Raw genomic sequence first — 26,621 nt, 5'->3', positions numbered from 1 at the left:
AGAAAAAAACAACACTTTGCTATAGACGAATCCACAGCGTGGCAACGCTCTGTGGATTGGAGAATAGGTTTGGGATGTAATCGGCAACAGTTGTTCTGTTGATAATAAACTGATCATTTAAATTATTGTCTCCCACATTGAGTTACACTCAACGCTCAAACAGGTCTACAAGTCAGTGCAAAGCACATTCTGATTGATTGATTGAAGACTTTATTAGAGGTTTGCATAGGAAAAGGTACAGTTTCATGACGGTACAGTTCACTGGTACAAGGTCTACTAAAAGGAGATCCATGAAAAGACTAAGCTTATTTCCACTGGAAACCATTAAAGTATCTCATATAACATTGAATGACAGACACATAGAACACAGTACTATGCAGTAGATATGTAAAGAAAAAGAAAAAAAGAAAACAGTAAGTCTAAACAAACAGTATATACAAAGAAGGGGCAGGGGAGGGTAGGGTTGGGCTAGGTTATGTAACGTTGCTAAACTTCTCTAAAAGGCCAGACCGCACCAATGCAACTAGTTGCACAACTGCTTGCAACATAACAGTTTTAAGGCCATTTCACTCCAACTGCCATTGAGGATAATGGCTGTGAGAGGTTGCAAGTAGTTGCATGTTGCAAGGAGTTGCATTGCTGGCCTTTACATGCACACAAACAAAACATGGAACTTCAAAGGATTCAAAAGTTGTTGTTTTGACGCCGTCTGGTTTTTGTCATTTTCTACATGGGCAGAATCCACTGTTTGTGCTGCTTGGAGACCTTTGTCATCGTGCAAAGTGCTGTAACTCAATGCGGAAAATACTTAGGAATATCAAATATTTTGGATTTCAAATCAACAGAGCAACAACCACTGAAGATATCACACTGATATATATAGCGGTACATCAAGTTACATCTTGATAAAGGTTAACTACACAACCCAAAGTGTCACTGAAGCTTTCACAAACAAGCTACAGTTTGACGTAGCAGCAACACTACTAACACTGGAGGTTAAAGAAGAAACAAACGGAGCGTCTAAACTTCAAACTCATTTCTAACACTGTGACAAAGATGCTGCTGCAAGATGAGCTCACACATTGGAACCATGTTGTTTACACTCAACCTCCCAGAGTGACGGCTGGCATGGATGTTTTAGAAGGGTGGAATGAGAGGTGTGTTTGTGCCAGGCACTGAGGACCACCAGCATGCAGGGTGGTGAGGACCACCAGCATGCAGGGTGGTGAGGACCACCAGCATGCAGGGTGGTGAGGACCACCAGCATGCAGGGTGGTGAGGACCCCCAGCATGCAGGGTGGTGAGGACCACCAGCATGCAGGGTGGCAGCAGGGTGGGTGGGTGGCAGCCAACAGCAGGGCAGGGTGATGGGCAGTGCAGCAGGATGGCATCAGTACATCAGTACATCAGTCCATCAGTACATCAGTACATCAGTACATCAGTACACAGGCACATTAAAAAACTCGTGGCGGGGCTGGAAGAAGAGGAAGAGGAGGAGGAGAGAGATTCACACAAGCTTTGTTAGACAGAAAACAACGACACACAGAAACCACAGCAAGACTTATTGACATCATCACATGGGACATGCAGGAGGACACAGAGCGAGCAGACCGTTGACACTATCCACCAGACGTCCATACAAATAAAAATATAACACACTTTAAATATGGTGTCCCTGTTTTGGACATGACATTAATTCTCAACATGTTTGGAATACTTAAATCTTCTCAGAAACGGCGGAAATAGACAATCTACACGTTCACAACGACGCGTCGCTGTGCAGCATGTTGTGAGCTTGTAGATCGTCTACTTTCGCTGTTCACTGTATGATGAAGTGTATCATGATCCACACAGAGTGAGTGTTGCTTGTGGCCACTGATCTCTATAGAAGTCTATTTTGCGATAGGTTGGTTAAGACTACAGTGATCCATGCAGTGATCCATACATCCATACTGTACATATTCCTGAGAGTTATGGCCTGCCTTAAACCTGGATTTACAGCCATACCATGTTGCAGTGTGGTAAGGTGTAAACAACATTTAACATGTAAAAGGGATGACAGACTAGGACAAGCTTTACATCGACTGACACCTTCATAGAAACACATAACCAACAGTAAAAGACCAAGGTTGTATGGATAACACATACGTATAGCCTATTACACATGATCCTGATAATAAGTATGGAGATACACTACAGAGTCAAAGCATTCTCACACCGGTTGGGGCTGAATCTGACCACTCTTTAGCTACACTAGGACTCCCCTGTGAATCTGATCACTCTTTAGCTACGCTGGGACTCCCCTGTGAATCTGACCACTCTTTAGCTACGCTGGGACTCCCCTGTGAATCTGATCACTCTTTAGCTACGCTGGGACTCCCCTGTGAATCTGATCACTCTTTAGCTACGCTGGGACTCCCCTGTGAATCTGACCACTCTTTAGCTACGCTGGGACTCCCCTGTGAATCTGATCACTCTTTAGCTACGCTGGGACTCCCCTGTGAATCTGATCACTCTTTAGCTACGCTGGGACTCCCCTGTGAATCTGACCACTCTTTAGCTACGCTGGGACTCCCCTGTGAATCTGATCACTCTTTAGCTACGCTGGGACTCCCCTGTGAATCTGATCACTCTTTAGCTACGCTGGGACTCCCCTGTGAATCTGACCACTCTTTAGCTACACTGGGACTCCCCTGTGAATCTGATCACTCTTTAGCTACGCTGGGACTCCCCTGTGAATCTGATCACTCTTTAGCTACGCTGGGACTCCCCTGTGAATCTGATCACTCTTTAGCTACACTGGGACTCCCCTGTGAATCTGATCACTCTTTAGCTACGCTGGGACTCCCCTGTGAATCTGACCACTCTTTAGCTACGCTGGGACTCCCCTGTGAATCTGATCACTCTTTAGCTACGCTGGGACTCCCCTGTGAATCTGACCACTCTTTAGCTACGCTGGGACTCCCCTGTGAATCTGACCACTCTTTAGCTACGCTGGGACTCCCCTGTGAATCTGATCACTCTTTAGCTACGCTGGGACTTCCCTGTGAATCTGACCACTCTTTAGCTACGCTGGGACTCCCCTGTGAATCTGACCACTCTTTAGCTACGCTGGGACTCCCCTGTGAATCTGATCACTCTTTAGCTACGCTGGGACTCCCCTGTGAATCTGATCACTCTTTAGCTACGCTGGGACTCCCCTGTGAATCTGATCACTCTTTAGCTACGCTGGGACTCCCCTGTGAATCTGATCACTCTTTAGCTACGCTGGGACTCCCCTGTGAATCTGATCACTCTTTAGCTACGCTGGGACTTCCCTGTGAATCTGACCACTCTTTAGCTACGCTGGGACTCCCCTGTGAATCTGACCACTCTTTAGCTACGCTGGGACTCCCCTGTGAATCTGACCACTCTTTAGCTACGCTGGGACTCCCCTGTGAATCTGATCACTCTTTAGCTACGCTGGGACTTCCCTGTGTCAGACGTGGACGGATGATTAGCCTCGCATCACCAGACACCAGTATTAATTCTAAACAGAGTCGTGAGATCAATTTTAGAAAGAACTAAGTAAAATAAAAATGATTTGTTCCCCACATAATGCAAATCATGTTTATTGTCGCTACTCGCTAGTTGCTCAATGAGTTAGAATAAAATATGAACATACCAAACGATTATTATACCAAAAGAAATGAAACGATTATACCAATTTAAACACATTTTAAACTAGGGGAATCATTTTGGAGGTGGTTCAGGCCACCTGACGCTACAACAAACCTGACATGGTGGCTAACAAACAGATGGTTTAGGATTCCAAGCCTGTCCTGTTTGAAACTCCAACAGCTCAGCGCTGACAGGAGCCAACCCAGCGCCGCTCGGCCGCTTGCATGGCTAGCAGCACCTGCAGCGATGCCACACAGGCCTACGTCCACTTCTGGTGGAGCACTTGCCTTGTTTCACATGTCCTTTTTAATTTGTTTTTTTGCGGACGTGGCAACCTATTACTAGTTGGCAGCGGGACTGAGAAGGACTTTTCAGCATCTCGGTGGACAGAACTACATTGATGAGCGCTTAGAAGTGGCGTGACAGGCAGGGGAGAGCCATGGTATCAAACAGGTGTTTTCTGCCCCCAACACGTCACTATTAGATTAGTACAACCTGAGAGTGAGAATGAGTTGACGGAGTTGACAGACACATGAGGAAACAACACTTCAGACTAAAGTCTGTCTAGAGGGCGTCGTTAGTGTTAGCTCTGAACCCAGACTAGACATATTATTCAGTATTCACCTCAGTAGAGCTAACAGACATAGTATTCACCACAGTAGGGCTAACAGACATACTATTCACCTCAGTAGGGCCAACAGACATAGTATTCAGTATTCACCTCAGTAGGGCTAACAGACATATTATTCAGTATTCACCTCAGTAGGGCTAACAGACATATTATTCAGTATTCACCTCAGTAGGGCTAACAGACATAGTATTCAGTATTCACCTCAGTAGGGCTAACAGACATATTATTCAGTATTCACCTCAGTAGGGCTAACAGACATATTATTCAGTATTCACCTCAGTAGGGCTAACAGACATAGTATTCAGTATTCACCTCAGTAGGGCTAACAGACATAGTATTCAGTATTCACCTCAGTAGGGCTAACAGACATATTATTCAGTATTCACCTCAGTAGGGCTAACAGACATATTATTCAGTATTCACCTCAGTAGGGCTAACAGACATATTATTCAGTATTCACCTCAGTAGGGCTAATTCTGGAAAAGACCAGAGGATTCGGAGGCCATATTTGGGACCAGCACACCTGTGAGGCAAATATAGTTTTTAATGAGGACAGAAATGATGCTCTTAACTCGACTCAAGAACTGTGATGAACCTACAGCATCTACACATGTTTACAGAGGATCTAAAGGTGAACTAAAGAGAACTAACATCTACACATGTTTACAGAGGATCTAAAGGTGAACTAAAGAGAACTAACATCTACACATGTTTACAGAGGATCTAAAGGTGAACTAAAGAGAACTAACATGTTTACAGAGGATCTAAAGGTGAACTAAAGAGACCTAGAACTAGTTTACAGAGGATCTAAAGGTGAACTAAAGAGAACTAACATGTTTACAGAGGATCTAAAGGTGAACTAAAGAGAACTAACAAATAGGACACATGTTTACAGAGGATCTAAAGGTGAACTAAAGAGAACTAACATCTACACATGTTTACAGAGGATCTAAAGGTGAACTAAAGAGAACTAACATACAGCATCTACACATGTTTACAGAGGATCTAAAGGTGAACTAAAGAGAACTAACATACAGCATCTACACATGTTTACAGAGGATCTAAAGGTGAACTAAAGAGAACTAACATCTACACATGTTTACAGAGGATCTAAAGGTGAACTAAAGAGAACTAACATACAGCATCTACACATGTTTACAGAGGATCTAAAGGTGAACTAAAGAGAACTAACATATAGGACACCACCACCTCAACCCCATCAATCACCCAAACTACCACACATGACTCAGAGAATCTGCTGATGTGTTGTTATTCAAGCAGGAGACGTGTTAGCTTTGCTTTATGCTAAAACAACACGGCAGCTCCTGAGAAATGTTTCATTAAAGGCTTATTAAAATAGTTCCATCCAAATCCCCCGAGGCATGTTGTCCTTATTATTGTTCCATACTCTATGAATGCCTTAAAGCTCTAAGGTGGAATTATTGTTCCATGCTCTATGAATCCTTAAAGCCCCCAGAGCTCTGAGTCAGGAGGCACCCTTCGGTTCCAAGCATGGCTTTAAGCTTAGCCATAACATTCCTGTGTCCACCAGTGTTGGAAAAACTACTGAATATCTTTACTAAAGTATCTGCAATGTAGAAATACATTATTCAAAATGTACTTTACATGAAAGTGCAAAAGTATTGGGATCAAAATGTACTTAAAAGTACCAAAAGTAGAATGTACTCATTATTATGCAGTATGTCGCATTTCACAAGTCAAATGTATTAAAATCGTTTGAAAATAGCAGATCTACAAGCGATGCATTGTAAGCTTGCAGAATCGTACATTTTTAAATGGTCAAAATGTATGTAATGGCCTGAAGTGGACAATGCACGTTTTGTAATATCAAAATCCACAAAGTAACTACTCAAGATTTCAAATAATTGTAGAGGAGTAAAACATTAAAAAGAATTTGCCTCTGAGGTGTAGTGGAGTAGAAGTAAAAGTAAAGTAAAAAATACCTCAAAATTGTATAGTATTTGAGTACATGTACTTAGTTACTTTCCCACCACTGGTGTCCACTGACTACATACAGTACAGCTGATTATTTCACCATTATTTACAGTTAAGTGATTAATAAATCAGTTGTAGTAATAAATCATTATGGATTAGTGGAGGAGGTGTGGGGTTGTGCTACCACTGTGACAACAGCTTGTGTGAGGGTGTCGTGCACCGAGAACAGCCGATCTCCAAGCTCACAACATGTGGCGCAGCTAAGCGCTGTGAGCTTATAGATCGGCTATTTCCGTTGTGCGACACCTCTCTGCTAGATGTCTACTTGATTTATACACAGAATAACACTGCAGAAAAGACACTCCGAGTGAACAAAAACATTACAATAATCATTACTACTGCTTTTACAAAGGTCATTGGGGTTAATTTGAAAGAAAACAAATATAAAGAAATTATTAACTCTAAAAACATCTGATACCATCAAGATTTTTACTGGGACTCTACAAGAGCTCGTTATTGGGTAAACCTCCCCAGACTTCACTCTGCCTCTACAGTAACTCCCTTTATACTAGTTATACGATGGTGTTGCGTGTCCAAAATGGCTCGATGTACAACAGCTATGAGTCTTTCAATGCACAACAAAGTGGTGCAATGTGGTGTAAATCAAGCATAAATGTTGTGATGCATTTTGCTTTTCTATACAGGAATCGTGCATGATCAGGGTTTTATGACAAACCTAAGAATAAAAAGAAAATCTACGGCCAGAAAAGAAAACATTGCAGAGAACCTGCCTGGACTACAGACACTGCAGAGAGCCTGCCTGGACTACAGACACTGCAGAGAGCCTGCCTGGACTACAGACACTGCAGAGAACCTGCCTGGACTACAGACACTGCAGAGAGCCTGCCTGGACTACAGACACTGCAGAGAGCCTGCCTGGACTACAGACACTGCAGAGAACCTGCCTGGACTACAGACACTGCAGAGAACCTGCCTGGACTACAGACACTGCAGAGCCACTGAAAGCAAATGAGTTTGAACAGAAAGAGGTGGTTTGTCAGGATGATAATTAGACAGAACACGGTGGATGATCATCCAGGCCAGAACCATTATTTATGTCTCCTCTCCTCTCCTCTCCTCTCCTCTCCTCTCCTCTCCCCTCCCCTCCCCTCCTCTCCTCTCCCCTCCCCTCTCCTCTCCTCTCCTCTCCTCTCCTCTCCTCTGCACTCTCTCCTTACATGAACATCTCCCCAATTAATCCCCACAAGACTCTGAGGAATGTACAAATGAAAACACTGCTCCAATGTGTCTGATGAATGTACAAATGAAAACACTGCTCCAATGTGTCTGATGCAAGAGCTTCAACAAACACATGTGCACTGAGTGACCAAACCTTGTTTTACCCAAGGGAAAGTTTTGTTTCAAAAAAGTTCAGAAATGTTGAAAATAGCCGATATACAAGTTGTAGGCTAGATTCTTTTTTCCCCACTCTTTAAAAAGAAAATAGGGCTTAAAGTTATTAATTGATAATGTATCTTTCATACATTTGGGTCCCGGGGAGACACCAGATTTCTCTTTTGGGTCTTGAGCTGCTGACTGTAGCACAATTCAATCGTTATTTGTGAAAGTAAATATATCTTTTCTCGTACATACTGTATGTCAGAACAGCTGGGGCGAAGATTTCTAATATTTATCATTGATAGGATAGGTATGGCTTCTCTGATTCTGAGCATCAATCTTCATCTAACGGCCCAGACAGTGGTTGATGTTAATTACAGACAGTTGACTAATGTTTACTAACAGCCCAGCGGATACAGGAGACTGGAGATAATGAGTGGATGATAATAATAATGCTCTGTAGTTGCACATCGCTAAACATTTCTGTTTGTGGCATATTGAAATATTAATATTAGAAATGCTGCTGATTGATCAAGTTATTTCTTAGTGTTTGAGATTACATCTATATTATGATTTATGGTTAGTATTTATTACTACTAGAGACACAGATTAAAGGTTATTATTAGAGGGGGGGGGGGGCAACACACCAGTAACTACAATATCTATGGTGCATTTCGTGGCAATATTTGTGACAATATTGTTGTTGCTGTTGAGTTGCTCCCACCCAGAGTAGTAGTAGTGAGTCTGTCTGCTTCTAAAGGCTATTTTATTTGATATCCTTCCATCCACACTTTGTCCGTACACTGCAACATCCTGAGTGCTTATTTAACTCTGAGAGGGTACACATGGAACCAAATGGACCCTTAATGGGTGTATCTGGTTTAGGGCTGCAAGCATCAATTATCCTAGTGATGTTTCTATTGATTACTTGTTCGATTAATTGAAAGATCGGAAAAGGTGTTTTCTTTTCTTTTTAGATATTAACAAATCAATGTGAGAAAAATGTATCAACTTTGTTGTGCTACAGTGACTGCAAAAATAGTGAAAATACCTGATCAAGCTCAATAAAAGTTCACATCTTAAAACAATTTATTTTAGGTATTTTTGAAAATAATAAATGTATTCAAATAGTTTTCTCTGGATCTATTAGTTTGATGAAGTGGTTCAGCCTTAACGTGGGTCCCTGTAAGGACTCTCAGAGGGTTCTCTCTTAACGTGGGTCCCTGTAAGGACCCTCAGAGGGTTCTCTCTTAACGTGGGTCCCTGTCTGGACTCTCAGAGGGTTCTCTCTTCACTCAGGACTTTACTAGCGTACAAGGCGGTGGATGGACGAAGGTATGAACATGATAATAGCCTCCAGACTACGCTAAGCTAGCGCTATGGTTAGCACCGCGTTAGAGGAACACAGCTCTCCACCAAACTGTACCTGGAAACAGTCGCATCTGAAAGTCTATATTCTGTAAAAATCAACAAGAGAAATGTGAAGAGAAGAGGCACAGAGAAGAGGAACAAACATGTCAGCTGCAAATCAACACACAGATCAGATCAAGCTAAACGGGCAAGGGGGGAGGGGAACAAGAAGGGTGGGGGAAGTAGGGGTGTCTATGTCAACAGCGAGGAATCGAGGAGTGGAATGCTCCCGGTTTTTGCAAAAGGTTCAAGGCCCTCGTGGCTTAGGAGCAACGAATCTGAGCACGGGTGGGGGACGAAGATTTTCTATTCTGGCCCCCAAACGGTGTGGAGTTTTTACTTGAGTATTAATCAAATACTAGTATTTTAATCTTCTTTGTACTTTCTTCACTACAGTGTGCCAAGTGCTACAATATCTGAAAATGCAGTCAGTCAGTTATTCTGAACACCAGAAAAACATATTTCAGTCCTTTTGACATCTCTGTATATAGTATGCCTAGGGCTGGGTCATATGGACAACATCTAATATGTTTTTGACAAAGAATCTCCATATCATGATTATATCGTATCATGATATCATTGCAGCAAGTTGTGAGCTTGTAGATCGGCTATTCAGGCTATTTGTAAAATATTTCTGTCACTTTGATGCTGTCCATACTGTACTTGTTGTTCTTGCCCTGTACTCTGCTTTTAACTGCTGTACTGTCTTTGGCAGCTGCTGTGTGAACATCTTATCTCACTTTATAAGAAAGACAACACTTACACCATATGATATTAATGATATTATCATTCACAATATTCAGACGATGCGTAGTCTTGTTTCACAGTGTCAATAAAACATCGACAGAAGGCCCAGCCCTTCCTCTGTCCTCACCAACGTTTGATAAAGTCACATAAAGATGTAGAAATGTTAAAATGACGTCTGGCGTCGTCCACCGCTGAAACTAAACTGCACTGTTTGATGTTCATGCCAGTGTTTTGGGGACACAGCTTTCCAAGTCTCTTAAGCCCGATTCAAACTGTGTATATTACAAGTGAGCGGATGGGTGGTGTTAGCCTTAGATTTGATGTGTTTTATCCATGTCGATATTTCCAATCTACGAGTGTCTTAGCGTTCAACACCCCATGCTGCCCTGGAATGTCAGCAGTACAGCCCGCAAGGCTCCGAACATGCACCAATGCAAAATATAAGATGCTTACCCTCGTGCCCCAAATGTTAACTGGGCTCGCAGAGTCTTCGCACAATGTATTAGTATATTTGTCAATAAGTGTTTTAAGTTTCCAATGGGCGGTAGGTCTGCCTGCTGCAGGAGTCAGGGTTAGGGTTAGATGAACAGGTGTGGTCAGTGCAGATAGAATCTCACCTCCTGCAGAATGTTAGCCCGCTACAAGGGGGAGAGTCTAAGGTGGTGTGGTCAGTATGATGTGGTCAGTGTAGAGTCTAAGGTGGTGTGGTCAGTATGATGTGGTCAGTGTAGAGTCTAAGGTGGTGTGGTCAGTATGATGTGGTCAGTGTAGAGTCTAAGGTGGTGTGGTCAGTATGATGTGGTCAGTGTAGAGTCTAAGGTGGTGTGGTCAGTATGATGTGGTCAGTGTAGAGTCTAAGGTGGTGTGGTCAGTATGGGTGTGGTCAGTGTAGAGTCTAAGGTGGTGTGGTCAGTATGATGTGGTCAGTGTAGAGTCTAAGGTGGTGTGGTCAGTATGATGTGGTCAGTGTAGAGTCTAAGGTGGTGTGGTCAGTATGATGTGGTCAGTGGAGAGTCTAAGGTGGTGTGGTCAGTATGATGTGGTCAGTGTAGAGTCTAAGGTGGTGTGGTCAGTATGATGTGGTCAGTGTAGAGTCTAAGGTGGTGTGGTCAGTATGATGTGGTCAGTGTAGAGTCTAAGGTGGTGTGGTCAGTATGATGTGGTCAGTGTAGAGTCTAAGGTGGTGTGGTCAGTATGATGTGGTCAGTGTAGAGTCTAAGGTGGTGTGGTCAGTATGATGTGGTCAGTGTAGAGTCTAAGGTGGTGTGGTCAGTATGGGTGTGGTCAGTGTAGAGTCTAAGGTGGTGTGGTCAGTATGGATGTGGTCAGTGTAGAGTCTAAGGTGGTGTGGTCAGTGTAGAGTCTAAGGTGGTGTGGTCAGTATGATGTGGTCAGTGTAGAGTCTAAGGTGGTGTGGTCAGTATGATGTGGTCAGTGTAGAGTCTAAGGTGGTGTGGTCAGTATGATGTGGTCAGTGTAGAGTCTAAGGTGGTCTGGTCAGTATGGGTGTGGTCAGTGTAGAGTCTAAGGTGGTGTGGTCAGTATGGATGTGGTCAGTGTAGAGTCTAAGGTGGTGTGGTCAGTGTAGAGTCTAAGGTGGTGTGGTCAGTATGATGTGGTCAGTGTAGAGTCTAAGGTGGTGTGGTCAGTATGATGTGGTCAGTGTAGAGTCTAAGGTGGTGTGGTCAGTATGGGTGTGGTCAGTGTAGAGTCTAAGGTGGTGTGGTCAGTATGATGTGGTCAGTGTAGAGTCTAAGGTGGTGTGGTCAGTATGGATGTGGTCAGTGTAGAGTCTAAGGTGGTGTGGTCAGTATGATGTGGTCAGTGTAGAGTCTAAGGTGGTGTGGTCAGTGTAGAGTCTAAGGTGGTGTGGTCAGTATGGATGTGGTCAGTGTAGAGTCTAAGGTGGCGTGGTCAGTGTAGAGTCTAAGGTGGTGTGGTCAGTATGGTGTGGTCAGTGTAGAGTCTAAGGTGGTGTGATCAGTATGGATGTGGTCAGTGTAGATTCTAAGGTGGTGTGGTCAGTATGATGTGGTCAGTGTAGAGTCTAAGGTGGTGTGGTCAGTGTAGAGTCTAAGGTGGTGTGGTCAGTATGATGTGGTCAGTGTAGAGTCTAAGGTGGTGTGGTCAGTATGGTGTGGTCAGTGTAGAGTCTAAGGTGGTGTGGTCAGTGTAGAGTCTAAGGTGGTGTGGTCAGTATGATGTGGTCAGTGTAGAGTCTAAGGTGGTGTGGTCAGTATGGTGTGGTCAGTGTAGAGTCTAAGGTGGTGTGGTCAGTGTAGAGTCTAAGGTGGTGTGGTCAGTATGATGTGGTCAGTGTAGAGTCTAAGGTGGTGTGGTCAGTATGGTGTGGTCAGTGTAGAGTCTAAGGTGGTGTGGTCAGTGTAGAGTCTAAGGTGGTGTGGTCAGTATGATGTGGTCAGTGTAGAGTCTAAGGTGGTGTGATCAGTATGGTGTGGTCAGTGTAGATTCTAAGGTGGTGTGGTCAGTATGATGTGGTCAGTGTAGAGTCTAAGGTGGTGTGGTCAGTATGGTGTGGTCAGTGTAGAGTCTAAGGTGGTGTGGTCAGTGTAGAGTCTAAGGTGGTGTGGTCAGTATGATGTGGTCAGTGTAGAGTCTAAGGTGGTGTGGTCAGTATGGTGTGGTCAGTGTAGAGTCTAAGGTGGTGTGGTCAGTGTAGAGTCTAAGGTGGCGTGGTCAGTGTAGAGTCTAAGGTGGTGTGGTCAGTATGGTGTGGTCAGTGTAGAGTCTAAGGTGGTGTGGTCAGTATGATGTGGTCAGTGTAGAGTCTAAGGTGGTGTGATCAGTATGGATGTGGTCAGTGTAGAGTCTAAGGTGGTGTGGTCAGTATGGTGTGGTCAGTGTAGAGTCTAAGGTGGTGTGGTCAGTGTAGAGTCTAAGGTGGCGTGGTCAGTGTAGAGTCTAAGGTGGTGTGGTCAGTATGGTGTGGTCAGTGTAGAGTCTAAGGTGGTGTGGTCAGTATGGATGTGGTCAGTGTAGAGTCTAAGGTGGTGTGGTCAGTATGATGTGGTCAGTGTAGAGTCTAAGGTGGTGTGGTCAGTATGGATGTGGTCAGTGTAGAGTAAGGTGGTGTGGTCAGTATGGTGTGGTCAGTGTAGAGTCTAAGGTGGTGTGGCCAGTATGGATGTGGTCAGTGCAGAGTCTAAGGTGGTGTGGTCAGTATGGATGTGGTCAGTGTAGAGTCTAAGGTGGTGTGGTCAGTATGATGTGGTCAGTGTAGAGTCTAAGGTGGTGTGGTCAGTATGGATGTGGTCAGTGTAGAGTCTAAGGTGGTGTGGTCAGTATGATGTGGTCAGTGTAGAGTCTAAGGTGGTGTGGTCAGTATGGATGTGGTCAGTGTAGAGTCTAAGGTGGTGAGGTCAGTATGGATGTGGTCAGTGTAGAGTCTAAGGTGGTGTGGTCAGTATGATGTGGTCAGTGTAGAGTCTAAGGTGGTGTGGTCAGTATGGGTGTGGTCAGTGTAGAGTCTAAGGTGGTGTGGTCAGTGTAGAGTCTAAGGTGGTGTGGTCAGTATGATGTGGTCAGTGTAGAGTCTAAGGTGGTGTGGTCAGTATGATGTGGTCAGTGTAGAGTCTAAGGTGGTGTGGTCAGTGTAGAGTCTAAGGTGGTGTGGTCAGTATGGATGTGGTCAGTGTAGAGTCTAAGGTGGTGAGGTCAGTATGATGTGGTCAGTGTAGAGTCTAAGGTGGTGTGGTCAGTGTAGAGTCTAAGGTGGTGTGGTCAGTATGGATGTGGTCAGTGTAGAGTCTAAGGTGGTGTGGTCAGTATGGATGTGGTCAGTGTAGAGTCTAAGGTGGTGTGGTCAGTATGATGTGGTCAGTATGGATGTGGTCAGTATGATGTGGTCAGTGTAGAGTCTAAGGTGGTGTGGTCAGTATGATGTTGTCAGTGTAGAGTCTAAGGTGGTGTGGTCAGTATGATGTGGTCAGTGTAGAGTCTAAGGTGGTGTGGTCAGTATGGGTGTGGTCAGTGTAGAGTCTAAGGTGGTGTGGTCAGTATGATGTGGACAGTGTAGAGTCTAAGGTGGTGTGGTCAGTATGATGTGGACAGTGTAGAGTCTAAGGTGGTGTGGTCAGTATGGTGTGGTCAGTATGGATGTGGTCAGTGGAGAGTCTCACCTCCTGCAGAAGGTCAGCCTGCTCGATGGCCTTCAGAACGTTCTTCTTGGAGGTCTCCTGAGCCTCTCCTCCCAGAAGGAACTCATCCAGGATGAAGTAGGCCTTCTCAAAGTTGAAGATGATGTCCAGCTCACACACCTGTTCCAACAAGACAACCAAGGAGCACACATGGCCTTATGAGTGGACTTGTTGCATATTTATGTTTACTGTATTATGAACTTTGGTAGAACAGTTGGGTGTACAGTACTATAGCAGCTGTTGGGCAGGAATCTTGAATGTCCATATTTCATAGTTTAAGGATATTTCATGGACTACTGCCATATTTTGGACGCTGTCGTATGACAGTGTTGTGTGAATTTAGCAGATCTACGAACGTGTGAAGACCGCTGTGAAGTTTTTCCCCTATAAAATGACAAGCCCAAAATAGGGAGGCGAGGTTGAAAGTGGTTGATTGTGTCTGTGGGTTTCATAAATATTTTACCAGTGAAAAGTACTAAGAGAGTTCAACTCTCTTAGTACTTTGTTTTTTTACAACAATCATATTTTAGATAGTCATTAGAGAAAAGAAAAGACGAGTGTTAAAATGTTTGCATTTACTTATGTCAATAATTTTACTGATTTTAACATTTGCATGCATGACCCCAGGTTGGGGCCACTTGTACTCATGCCCCCAACCAAAAAAATAAAATACAAAAATCGCTAAAACAATAGAAAGAAGTAAATGAAAACATTTTAACACTCATCTTTTCTTTTATTACAATCTAAAATATGAACCTGTTGTAAAAAAAGAAAAAGAAAAGGTGTCCTTAAATAATAACTATATTGGATCCATTTGAAGACAGGTTTTTTTGTGTTTTAAAATTTTCTTTAAATGCAAAAGGTGTGATTATTTCAAAACCATTTCACCATACAGTGCGAGTAACTGGAATGAGCTACTTCTGGTTACTCGGTCACAAGCCCGGAAACAACAGATAAAGATGATGGACAATATTTGGACAGGTAGCTGTTAGCTATACAATCCAAGGTTCTCCCAGTGTTCAACATCGCTTGAATGAAAGAGTAAAAAATAAATGTGAGAACGCACGCTGCCAAAGTATTTATCCAGCAGCTCCACGTATCTGTGGATGATCTCCAAGGTAATGAGCTCATTATCCTGGTCCTCGATGGCACAGCAGAAATACAGGCTGGCATATCTGGAAAACACAGCAGAAATACAGACTGGCATATCAGGAAAACATAGCAGAAATACAGGCTGGCATATCTGGAAAACACAGCAGAAATACAGGCTGGCATATCTGGAAAACACAGCAGAAATACAGGCTGGCATATCTGGAAAACAAAGCAGAAATACAGGCTGGCATATCTGGAAAACATAGCAGAAATACAGGCTGGCATATCTGGAAAACACAGCAGAAATACAGGCTGGCATATCTGGAAAACACAGCAGAAATACAGGCTGGCATATCTGGAAAACACAGCAGAAATACAGGCTGGCATATCTGGAAAACACAGCAGAAATACAGGCTGGCATATCTGGAAAACAAAGCAGAAATACAGGCTGGCATATCTGGAAAACACAGCAGAAATACAGGCTGGCATATCTGGAAAACAAAGCAGAAATACAGGCTGGCATATCTGGAAAACACAGCAGAAATACAGGCTGGCATATCTGGAAAACACAGCAGAAATACAGGCTGGCATATCTGGAAAACAAAGCAGAAATACAGGCTGGCATATCTGGAAAACACAGCAGAAATACAGGCTGGCATATCTGGAAAACAAAGCAGAAATACAGGCTGGCATATCAGGAAAACAAAGCAGAAATACAGGCTGGCATATCAGGAAAACACAGCAGAAATACAGGCTGGCATATCAGGAAAACACAGCAGAAATACAGGCTGGCATATCTGGAAAACACAGCAGAAATACAGGCTGGCATATCTGGAAAACACAGCAGAAATACAGGCTGGCATATCTGGAAAACAAAGCAGAAATACAGGCTGGCATATCTGGTAGAAACAAAGCAACAACAACAACAACCGCCATCATCACAATCAACTTACAATGTAAGCATTTAGCAGACAGCATTAATTAAAGAATGCAGTAATCTAGGATCATTGGTTAATCAAGACTCTAGCATCAATCAAAACAGAATAATGTAATGTATGGTTGTTTGCTCAAGCTCTCAACAGATAAGAGTTAGAATAGGGAAGAGCAAATATAGAGGGAAGAAACAAAGATCACAACAAATGAAGTAACATGAAGGTACAGTCAAATCAAATTACAACAAAAAGAAAAACATTGACCCGGTGTTTGGGAAACTTAAAGAGTGACTTAAAGAGTACCAGAGAGAGCCCTGAGAGATAAAAGCATCTCAAGTCATTTCAAAAGGTGCTGAGAAAAGGGCTATTTCTGGTCAATTGAGAAAGTTGCTGTTCACACAGCGTTACAAGTTATTGTTTAGAGAGACTGAGAGTTGCTGTTCACACAGCGTTACAAGGTATTGTTTTAGAGAGACTGAGAGTTGCTGTTCACACAGCGTTACAAGGTATTGTTTTAGAGAGACTGAGAGTTGCTGTTCACACAGCGTTACAAGGTATTGTTTTAGAGAGACTGAGAGTTGCTGTTCACACAGCGTTACAAGGTATTGTTTTAGAGAGACTGAGAGTTGCTGTTCACACAGCGTTACAAGGTATTGTTTTAGAGAGACTGAGAGTTGCTGTTCACACAGCGTTACAAGGTATTGTTTTAGAGAGACTGAGAGTTGCTGTTCACACAGCGTTACAAGGTATTGTTTTAGAGAGACTGAGAGTTGCTGTTCACACAGCGTTACAAGTTATTGTTTTAGAGAGACTGAGAGTTGCTGTTCACACAGCGTTACAAGTTATTGTTTTAGAGAGACTGAGAGTTGCTGTTCACACAGCGTTACAATGTATTGTTTAGAGACACTGAGAGTTGCGGTTCACACAGCGTTACAATGTATTGTTTAGAGAGAGTGAGAGTTGCTGTTCACACAGCGTTACAAGGTATTGTTTTAGAGACGGTGTTCTCCATGGTGGGACCAGCCTCACTCTGCCCCCTGATCCCTCATCCACAGTAATCCCTCAGGCTTTGCTCCAGCATGTGACCATGTGACCACTGGCTAATCACAGCCTGAGTCATGTGACCACTGGCTAATCACAGCAGTCAGTGGACTCTTCACAACGCAGGCAGCGTGAGGAGGGCAGCAAGGTCGCTGTGGACGGCCACAGACACAGCGCAGGTCAAGACTTAAAAAGCTCAGTCTTATAGACCATATTCACACCGTGGCCATCTTGGATCACATGACTTCCTGGGGTAGCAGCCTGCACAAGCCTGCATTACAAACCATTGTGAACAATGGAGCGATCAGCGATGGTCCCAAAATATGAATTCTATTCAACCAATTTATTTTTACCAAATTGACAAATGGGCAGATGACAACATCAACATCCCCAAAATTATTAAATAGAAGGGTATTATCCACAATATTCATGGTAGTTAGGTTGCAGTGTTACTCTGACTTGCTACAGTATGCAGACTAATGCTTGCTCTGCCTTCATATGGTTAATATTACAACTTTTTCTTGAAAAATAAAAATATTTTATAAAAAATAAGCTTCATACATGTGTTTCTATTCAAAAATGACCACAAAAAGCGTAAAATAATGATAAAATAATCATTTTGGCCGTTATCGGACCGACACTTTGTTTACATTCTAGTCTTTTAGACTAGCATCCGTTTTTCAAGAAAAAGTTGACTATAGCTCCTTTAATATGATAGTGGAGCACAGATAGCAAGTCTTTGTACACATTAGGTTGCAGCCTAACTACCATGAATATTGTGGATAATACCCTTCTATTTAATCATTTTGGGGATGATGATGTTGTCATCTGCCCATTTATCAATTTTGTAAAAATAAATTGGTTGAACAGAACTCATATTTTGGGACCATCGCTCCATTGTTCACAATGGTTTGTAATGCAGGCTGCTACTCCAGGAAGTCATGTGATCCAAGATGGCCGCGGTGTGAATATGGTCTATTGCAGCAACCTTAACTAATGCAGTGGAGAATGTCATTATTACTGTCTGTATTTCTGTCACAGAGAAGGTCAGATTGTGGTAGAGAATTGTGGCCCTAAAGACTTGAAGCCGCCACCTCCTTTAATGCCTTGTCTTTATGACAAAATATAGCCTACATTTTCAAGCATTTCAGGTTACATTGTCAAGTGCAACAGTCAACAGAGCCTATGAATATTGAGCATTTAAATCCATCCATTAAGACTACATGAAGGTAGGCAGTTTGTTTTAATTGACGACAATTGAACAGCCTGCAAATTGTGTACAGTAGTTCTGAGCACAAGTCTAGGCTCTACTGTAAACAGATGAGATAATTAGACTCACCTGCTACCAAGGAATGAGCTGCGGTCCAAAGAGAAAACACACTTCCAAAGTGTCTACATTGTGAAGGCCACAAGCACATGGCTTTCTTATTGTAAATATGAAGTTTTGCCAAATTCTTGTGTTTAATCCAGGTCTGTTGTTTTGACAAAATAAGGGTTTATTTTATTTTATTTGACACAATTGGAAACCTGTCATGTCATTAGACAACACCGGTTTTAATTTGACATCTGCCTAAGTGGAAGTAGATGAAATGGACAGAGGGGTCTCCAACATTCTATGGATGTGTCTCTGGTTCACTGAATTGAAATGTTGACTTTCAGGTGGCAGTGCCAGGGCCCCCTTGGCTTTAGGGTCCCTGTGCATGAGCACAATGTGCACAAGCCATAATCCATCCCTGGGCCAATGTGTGACAAAGCAGGACAGACATACATACGGCCACAGATGTATAGTAGGAGCGGTTAGCTCTGCTTGAGAAGCTTACAAAAACAAATGGACTAATAAGTCCATGAGGGGGACATCCTTCAGTTGTTTACCTCACTGGATGTGTCACAGCTACTGTGTCCTGCATGTTAATGTTTGCTGTTAATAGTGAGCTGTTGCCAAATGCCTGCATGAAACAACAGGGAGTCAGCAGTTCTTATAAAACTACCAGGGGACATGGGGACAAACTATACGGCCGTTTAGCCAGCTAAACAGTTTATCTTTTCCCAGAGAAGAGGGCTAAGATGATGTGAATTAAGGGCACAAAGAAAGGAAGCCATTTGAGTTCATGTTCACTTTGAGCAACAGTTAACCCAAAGTGTGTTAAACTTCTACTTAATGTTCATACTAAATAGTTGACAGATGGACGAGCCACAAGTTACAATACAACTATCCCAGTTTCAAGCCAGGTTTTCAGGCACAAAAGCCACCAAAGCAAAGCTGGGGGTTTGGGACCAGAACATGATTTCAGTTTCCCTGAGAAATATTTATATCAAGGTTTAAATGGATTGAACCTGAATAGGAAAGTTTGGAAGGATTTGGTCCAACACAACCAGTGTCAGACCATCTGCTTTTTTAGTAGAAACCTCAATCAGTGAAGCATCTCCAGACTGGGCTCCTGTTCAATGGATGCTAATCACACAAACAAAGCTTTGCTCACATGCTTCAGTAGATTATGCCTTGTTCCTGTTGATAACAAAAGCACTGGGCTGGGTTTGATCCTGGGCCAGGGTTACAACATGCGGTGGAAGATTAACCTCAAATCACACAGGAATTATTGGAAGTAAAAACTTCAATCATGGAAGCACACATGAGACCACCGAGGAAGAACATTGAAGTGTAAGTTCTGTTCAGTTTACACACAACTGCACCCAAAGGACCAGAAGGGTTGTGTTTTATCCTTTTGACAGATATGTAAATAATATATGTTCATAATATACAGTAAATGCTTTGTCAATAAAAACTTAAATTAAAGTCAGAACACAGTGTTGTACTGTTAGTACACAGCAGTGATTCTCTAGCCGAGCACAGCTAAACAATCCACCCATGTTAAAACAAGGTGGGGATATATACTGCAGTTAGTTAGCATATAGTCTGGCCAAGCCAGGCTAGTGATTCTCAACCCTTTTCATTTCAAGGTCCCTCAGTTTGACCCCCAAGGTGCCTGTCCGGTGCCCACCATTGACTCCACCGAGGTGTCATCGGCTTAGTCCAGTGTCTAATCAGTCTATAATATAAACACAACTGGCCCGTGTTGTTGCAGGGATGGTGATATTTGTCACTGCACATACAGTACTCATATGGGCTGGAGCAGCACCTGTCAGGAGAGAGCGCTTAGTGGGAGGAGTAGGACGAAGGCTCTATACGTCTTCCTGGTAGGGGCTCCTCACTGGCAGGTGAGTCAGTAGGATACAACAGTACGTCCTCCCGGTGGGGGCTCCTCACTGGCAGGTGAGTCAGTAGGATACAACAGTATGTCCTCCCGGTGGGGGCTCCTCACTGGCAGGTGAGCCAGTAGGATACAACAGTACAGTCCTCCCGGTGGGGGCTCCTCACTGGCAGGTGAGTCAGTAGGATACAACAGTACGTCCTCCCGGTGGGGGCTCCTCACTGGCAGGTGAGTCAGTAGGAAACAACAGTACAGTGGGGCGGCATAGCTCAGGGGTAGAGAAACCGTTATTAGAGCACGAAGGGTTCCCGAAGGGTTCCCAGTTCGAATCCGGGCTCCTCCTGAGTTAATGTCGAAGGGTCCTTGGGCAAGACTCTGAACCCCACATTGCTCCCGGTGAGCAGGTTGGTGCCTTGCATGGTTTCCCCCGCCACCGGTGTATGAATGTGTGCGTGAATGGGTGAATGTAATGCACAATCTCTGTAAAGCGCTTTGGATAAAAGTGCTATATAAATGCACCATTTACCATTTACAGTCCTCCCGGTGGGGGCTCCTCACAGGCAGGTGAGCCAGTAGGATACAACAGCAGTGACAACAACAACCCACACATGTGTATGGGAGGCATCAGTTTGCCATAACAACTACATTGGGGAGAAAAATTAGTAAAAAGCAAAACAACAACTATAAGTAGAAAGGTGTAATTCTGGGAAATTGCAAGTGTGGTTGCCTATTTATAGGCTATATGTGACTTGCACCACCAGCTTGCACCACTCCTCCGTCTTAACTCAATGGACTTTTGGGGTTTGGGTTTACTCTATAAAGTGTTACTCTATAAAGTTGGGAGAGAATAATAGTGTGTTGCCTATAGCAACCACACTAACAAATATATAAAAAAATCGAACCTCTGTTCGAAGTGGAGCTGTGTGTGTGTGTGTGTGTGTGTGTGTGTGTGTGTGTGTGTGTGTATTGCAGTTGAAAACAGCGCCCCTCCCTTAACATGTGTGGTCATAAAAGGTACTTCACCACATTCTTGAGGCTACATACGGACCCACATAGACGGGGCTACATACGGACCCACATAGACGGATACACACACGGCCACGTATAGGGAGCTCCACACAGCTCCAATAATTCTATAGTTTGAGGAGTGAGGAGGGCAGAGTGTGGAAGGCAGACGTCATGCCATGTGTTGTTGTGCCAGCCATGTGTCTGGGTCACCCTGTGTGCCCATGTGTTGTTGGCACAGTGACACAGCGTCTAACGAGACAACATGAATGGCCGTCTCTCTTCTTGTCGTGTGAGTAACATGATGATGATGATGATGATGATGCATGGCATCACTGGCCTGACCCATAACTTCATTGTGCGTCACAGAACACACAGCAGCGACAAGACGACGAGGATTCATTCATTCATTCATTCATTGTCCTGGCCAGGACAGTATGTCTATCATTCCTTCATTCCACTGACCTCTTGTAAACTATCTTGACCTCCCTCCACTCCAGGAAGCTGCACATCTTGGGCTTCCTGGCCAGGATGGTCTGGACCAGCTCTCTGGAGATCTTCTTCTTCTCCTTCTCACACAGAGGAACGTACCACTTCTGGAGCCTCAGCTTGCCCTGCCGACTGAACAGCAGCATGAACTGCATCTGCAAGACACAGAGAGAGAAATACACATGAACATGAACTGCATCTGAACAGAGAGAAATACACATGAACATGAACTGCATCTGAACAGAGAGAAATACACATGAACATGAACTGCATCTGAACAGAGAGAAATACACATGAACATGAACTGCATCTGAACAGAGAGAAATACACATGAACATGAACTGCATCTGAACAGAGAGAAATACACATGAACATGAACTGCATCTGAACAGAGAGAAATACACATGAACATGAACTGCATCTGAACAGAGAGAAATACACATGAACATGAACTGCATCTGCACAGAGAGAAATACACATGAACATGAACTGCATCTGAACAGAGAGAAATACACATGAACTGCATCTGAACAGAGAGAAATACACAAGAACATGAACTGCATCTGAACAGAGAGAAATACACATGAACATGAACTGCATCTGAACAGAGAGAAATACACATGAACATGAACTGCATCTGAACAGAGAGAAATACACATGAACTGCATCTGAACAGAGAGAAATACACAAGAACATGAACTGCATCTGAACAGAGAGAAATACACATGAACATGAACTGCATCTGCACAGAGAGAAATACACATGAACATGAACTGCATCTGCACACAACAGAGAGAAATACACCTGAACATGAACTGCATCTGAACAAGACAGAGAGAAATACACATGAACATGAACTGCATCTGAACAGAGAGAAATACACATGAACATGAACTGCATCTGCACAGAGAGAAATACACATGAACATGAACTGCATCTGAACAGAGAGAAATACACATGAACATGAACTGCATCTGCACAGAGAGAAATACACATGAACATGAACTGCATCTGCACAGAGAGAAATACACATGAACATGAACTGCATCTGAACAGAGAGAAATACACATGAACATGAACTGCATCTGCACAGAGAGAAATACACATGAACAGGAACTGCATCTGAACAGAGAGAAATACACATGAACATGAACTGCATCTGAACAGAGAGAAATACACATGAACATGAACTGCATCCGCACAGAGAGAAATACACATGAACATGAACTGCATCTGCACCAGAGCATGTGAGCGGAGTGGAGCGGCAACGAAAGCCGCTCCGCGCTCCAGAGGGCAATTGTCCCGCTCGCTCATCGCTCTGGTCGCCCACCGCGCCGCTCCGCTCCCCGCCGCTCCATCGCTCACCTTGATTTTCGCATTTCTCGCTCCACGCTCGCTCCACGCTCCGCTCAGGGTCGTCAATCAGAGTCAGCAGCCAAAATTAAAAAAAAGTAGTTTACCATATCCGAAACACTTTCTCCTTTGCTTTGCCACAACAAGTGTTCCCAACACAAATGCCTGCTGTAACGTGAGCGAGCCTCGGCTTGATGGAGACCTGCCTTAATGTTATAAAAGACACCATCTAAGGCATTGTATTTTTTAATAAGAAGGGCAATATTAAATCCAGTTGGTGTTGATTAATCACCACAACCGAGAGAGGGAGGCGACTCGTGGCGTGTGTTTTTCATCAGTCTCACTTGCATTTCAAATCGTATCCTTTGACTGGCTGGTGATATAACTTAACTGACACAAGGTAGGCTATTTATTATAAACATAGTCTACGTGGGTGGATGATAGCCTATAGATACATTTGACTTGAGTGAAATCGTGAAGGGAATTCTCTTGATTGATTGAAGAATTTATTAGAAGTTTGCAATAACAAAAAGTACAGTTTCATGACAGTACAAATCACTGGTACAAGGTCAACTAAAAGGAGATCCTAGAAAGCCGAGGCTTATTTCCGCAGGAACCACACTTTAAGTATCTCATATAACATTGAAAGACAGACGGATAGAACATAGTACTTTATCTAGGATAATATCAGTTTCAAAAGCATGACATCAAATACAAAGACAGAAAAAAGAATTTAAAAAAAAAAGGGGGGGGGGGGGCATGGGGGCTTAGTCTATTTACAAGTCACGGGTAGCAGCTGTCTGAAGGTGACTTTTCATACCAATTTTGAAGGAGGCTAGGGATTTGCTCTCCTTTAGGGCTTGTGGAAGGGCGTTCCACATGTTGATGGTATAGCAGGAGAACGAGTTAGAGCCTTGTTTAGTGTTAAATCTACGTTGATGATGATTAGTGGAGCTGCCTCTGGTGTTGTGGTCGTGAACATCCTTGACCTTTAAGAAGTAGTTTGTCAGGTACATGGGAATCTTGGAGGTGTAGTGTATCTTGTACACCAGGCCCATTGCAAGATGCTGTACTCTGTCAGCTACTTTGAGCCATCCCACGCTTTCGTGGTGATGATCGGTATTGGTGGGTCAGAGGAGGGAGACCGAGCACAACCCTAATTAGTTTGTTTTGGGCTGTTTGAAGCTTTAACTTTAAGGCGGCTGGGGCGTCGCGATACCAGACAAGGACTCCGTAATCAATGAGGGGCCCAATAAGAGCTCCTCCTAGTGTCTTTCGGGATTTAGTATTGATCAGCGGGGCAACCCTTTGCAAGAAGCGAATTCGTTGGTTGACTTTATTGATTACCTTGGTGGTCACTGGATAGGTTAGCCTCCAGGATGCAACCCAGGTAGCAGATGTAGTTTTTTCTTTCTATCAGTGTCACCTACTTTAATTGTGAAGTTCTCAACTAGGCTAAGTTTCTGATTAGATCCAAAGAGGATACATTCAGTTTTGCCTAGGTGAATTGAGAGTCTGTTGTCATTGAGCCAGGTGCAGATCTTGTTAAGTTCACAGTTAAGGGCCTTTTCAACCTGCAATAAGTCTCTGCCGGAGACTAGGAGAGCCGAGTCATCCGCGAACAGAAACAGATTGCAGTCACAAGCAGATGACATGTCGTTTACGTATATTAAGAACAACGGTGGTCCTAGTATACTCCCTTGAGGTACTCCACAGTTTACTGGGAGGGGGGGGGGGGGGGGGGACAGGGTTCCGTTGACTTCCACCATCTGTTCCCTCCCCACCAAGTAAGAGTGCATCCATCTCACTGCTGTGCTATCAAGACCAATAGCTTTGAGTTTTTCAATCAAAATAGAATGATCGACGGTGTCAAATGCCTTCTGGAGGTCCAGCATGACCATGCCGCAATATTTGCCATCGTGAATTTCACGTTTGATGTAATCATTCAAATAGATGAGGCATGTATCTGTGGAATGGGACTCTCTGAAGCCAGACTGGAACGGAGCGGAGCGGAGCGGAGGAACGGAGCGGAGGAAATTCCTCGCTCCAAAGCCGCTCAGACATATTTGAAAAGTCGCTCGCTCACGCTCACGTCAAAAACGGCCCGCTCCACTCTCCGCTCCGCTCGCGCTCCGCTCACATGCTCTGATCTGCACACGACAGAGAGAAATACACATGAACATGAACTGCATCTGAACAGAGAGAAATACACATGAACATGAACTGCATCTATACAACACACACACACACACACACACACACACACACACACACACACACACACACACACACACACACACACGAACATGGACTGCATCTGCATTCTGCACAAAGCACAACAAACACAGAGTGAACACACATGATCAATCATGGACTGCAGGGCCGTGCAAAGGGACCATTTACCAGTTTGTAATTCAGACTAGTCTAGTGTATGCGTATGAATACACACAGATTAGTTAATATTAACCCAGGAATTCACTGTTCAGAGATAGAGGGTGGGGTGGGGGGTATAGTATAACAACAGAATAGGATGCATGGTACATACAGATCCATCTAAAACAATTAGAATATCGTGTAAAAGTTCATTTCCTTTTGAAATATAATTGAGCTTGTAGATCAGCTATTTTCAAACATTTTGTACTTTTACTTTTGCTACTTTAAGTACATATTGATGCCAGCACAAGTATGTTGCAGGGACTTGATGACAATTAATTGAGTACAAAGGACCCTGATGTAAACAAACAAGCCACAGTGCTTTCTTGTGGTTTAAATCCTATTAGTAGACCTTGTATCTGAATCTGTCATGTCTTCTCCTATGTGAACTGCTAATAAAGTATTCCATCAATCAAACAAGGCCACTGAGCTGGTAATGAAGTATGATCCAGCAGCCTGTAGTTATTAACATTGCAACTACTCCTTGACATTAAAATATTCTGAGAACCACTAGCCTGAAAACTGAGTCTGTACTGTCATGGTTCATATTCAATATGTGCAAGAAACACCTTAGAGAGACAGTCTCTCTCTCTCTCTCACACAGCTGCTACAAGCAGAAAGAATTAAACCATTCACCATCAACAATGCAAGTTTTTCCTCCCAATAAAATAACGACATTAACACTTCTATTAGACCACCTAACTACAAGCTATTATATTATTAACAACATTAACACTTATATTAGACCTATAATTATTATATAATAGGCCTATATGTAATATAAACTATATGGTATATTAGACCTACTATATTAACTATCTATTAACAGACAGCCGTGTATTGGACTGAATGTGTTTTTAGTGGTCCAACACTCCAACTCCACACAGCTTTAAAGGGAAGTCAACCAGCACCGTTATATTCACTGTTTCCACCTGCTCTCTGTCGTAATAACATAACAAACACCCAGCAGCAGCTTGGTGTGTATATTACACACAACACAACACACACACACATATGCTGTCAAATGAACTTACCTTGAACAAACAGAATCCCACAGTAGTTTGTTGTTGTCGTTGTTAAAGTGACATTAATTCACTCTGAGCTCAAA

The 26,621-nt window shown here is 43.4% G+C and overlaps 1 protein-coding gene across 2 annotated transcripts; it reads right to left on the bottom strand.

Moving 5' to 3' along the window:
* Positions 1 to 284: 284 nt before the first annotated feature.
* LOC308291069 (AP-1 complex subunit sigma-2-like) lies at positions 285 to 26,621 on the bottom strand (the record flags this gene model as incomplete). 2 transcript variants are annotated; one of them, XM_080732982.1, is made up of 6 exons in its annotated part: positions 26,548 to 26,621; positions 21,704 to 21,882; positions 15,026 to 15,134; positions 13,942 to 14,079; positions 9,072 to 9,102; positions 4,762 to 4,814 (listed from the first exon to the last, which is right to left on the bottom strand). In XM_080732982.1, the coding sequence occupies exons 2-6, from the start codon at positions 21,880 to 21,882 to the stop codon at positions 4,762 to 4,764; spliced, it is 510 nt and encodes a 169-aa protein (XP_080589108.1). In that variant the 5' UTR covers positions 26,548 to 26,621. The 2 variants fall into 2 exon arrangements, with proteins under 2 accessions (XP_080589109.1, XP_080589108.1); XM_080732983.1 differs by lacking the exons at positions 4,762 to 4,814; positions 9,072 to 9,102 and adding an exon at positions 285 to 1,474.

This window comes from Nannobrachium achirus, assembly GCF_963921795.1.
Source record: "Nannobrachium achirus genome assembly, chromosome: 1".
NCBI classification, from domain to species: domain Eukaryota; kingdom Metazoa; phylum Chordata; class Actinopteri; order Myctophiformes; family Myctophidae; genus Nannobrachium; species Nannobrachium achirus.
The sequence above is the reverse complement of the archived record's forward strand: the minus strand, read 5'-3'. Positions and strand labels throughout refer to the sequence as shown.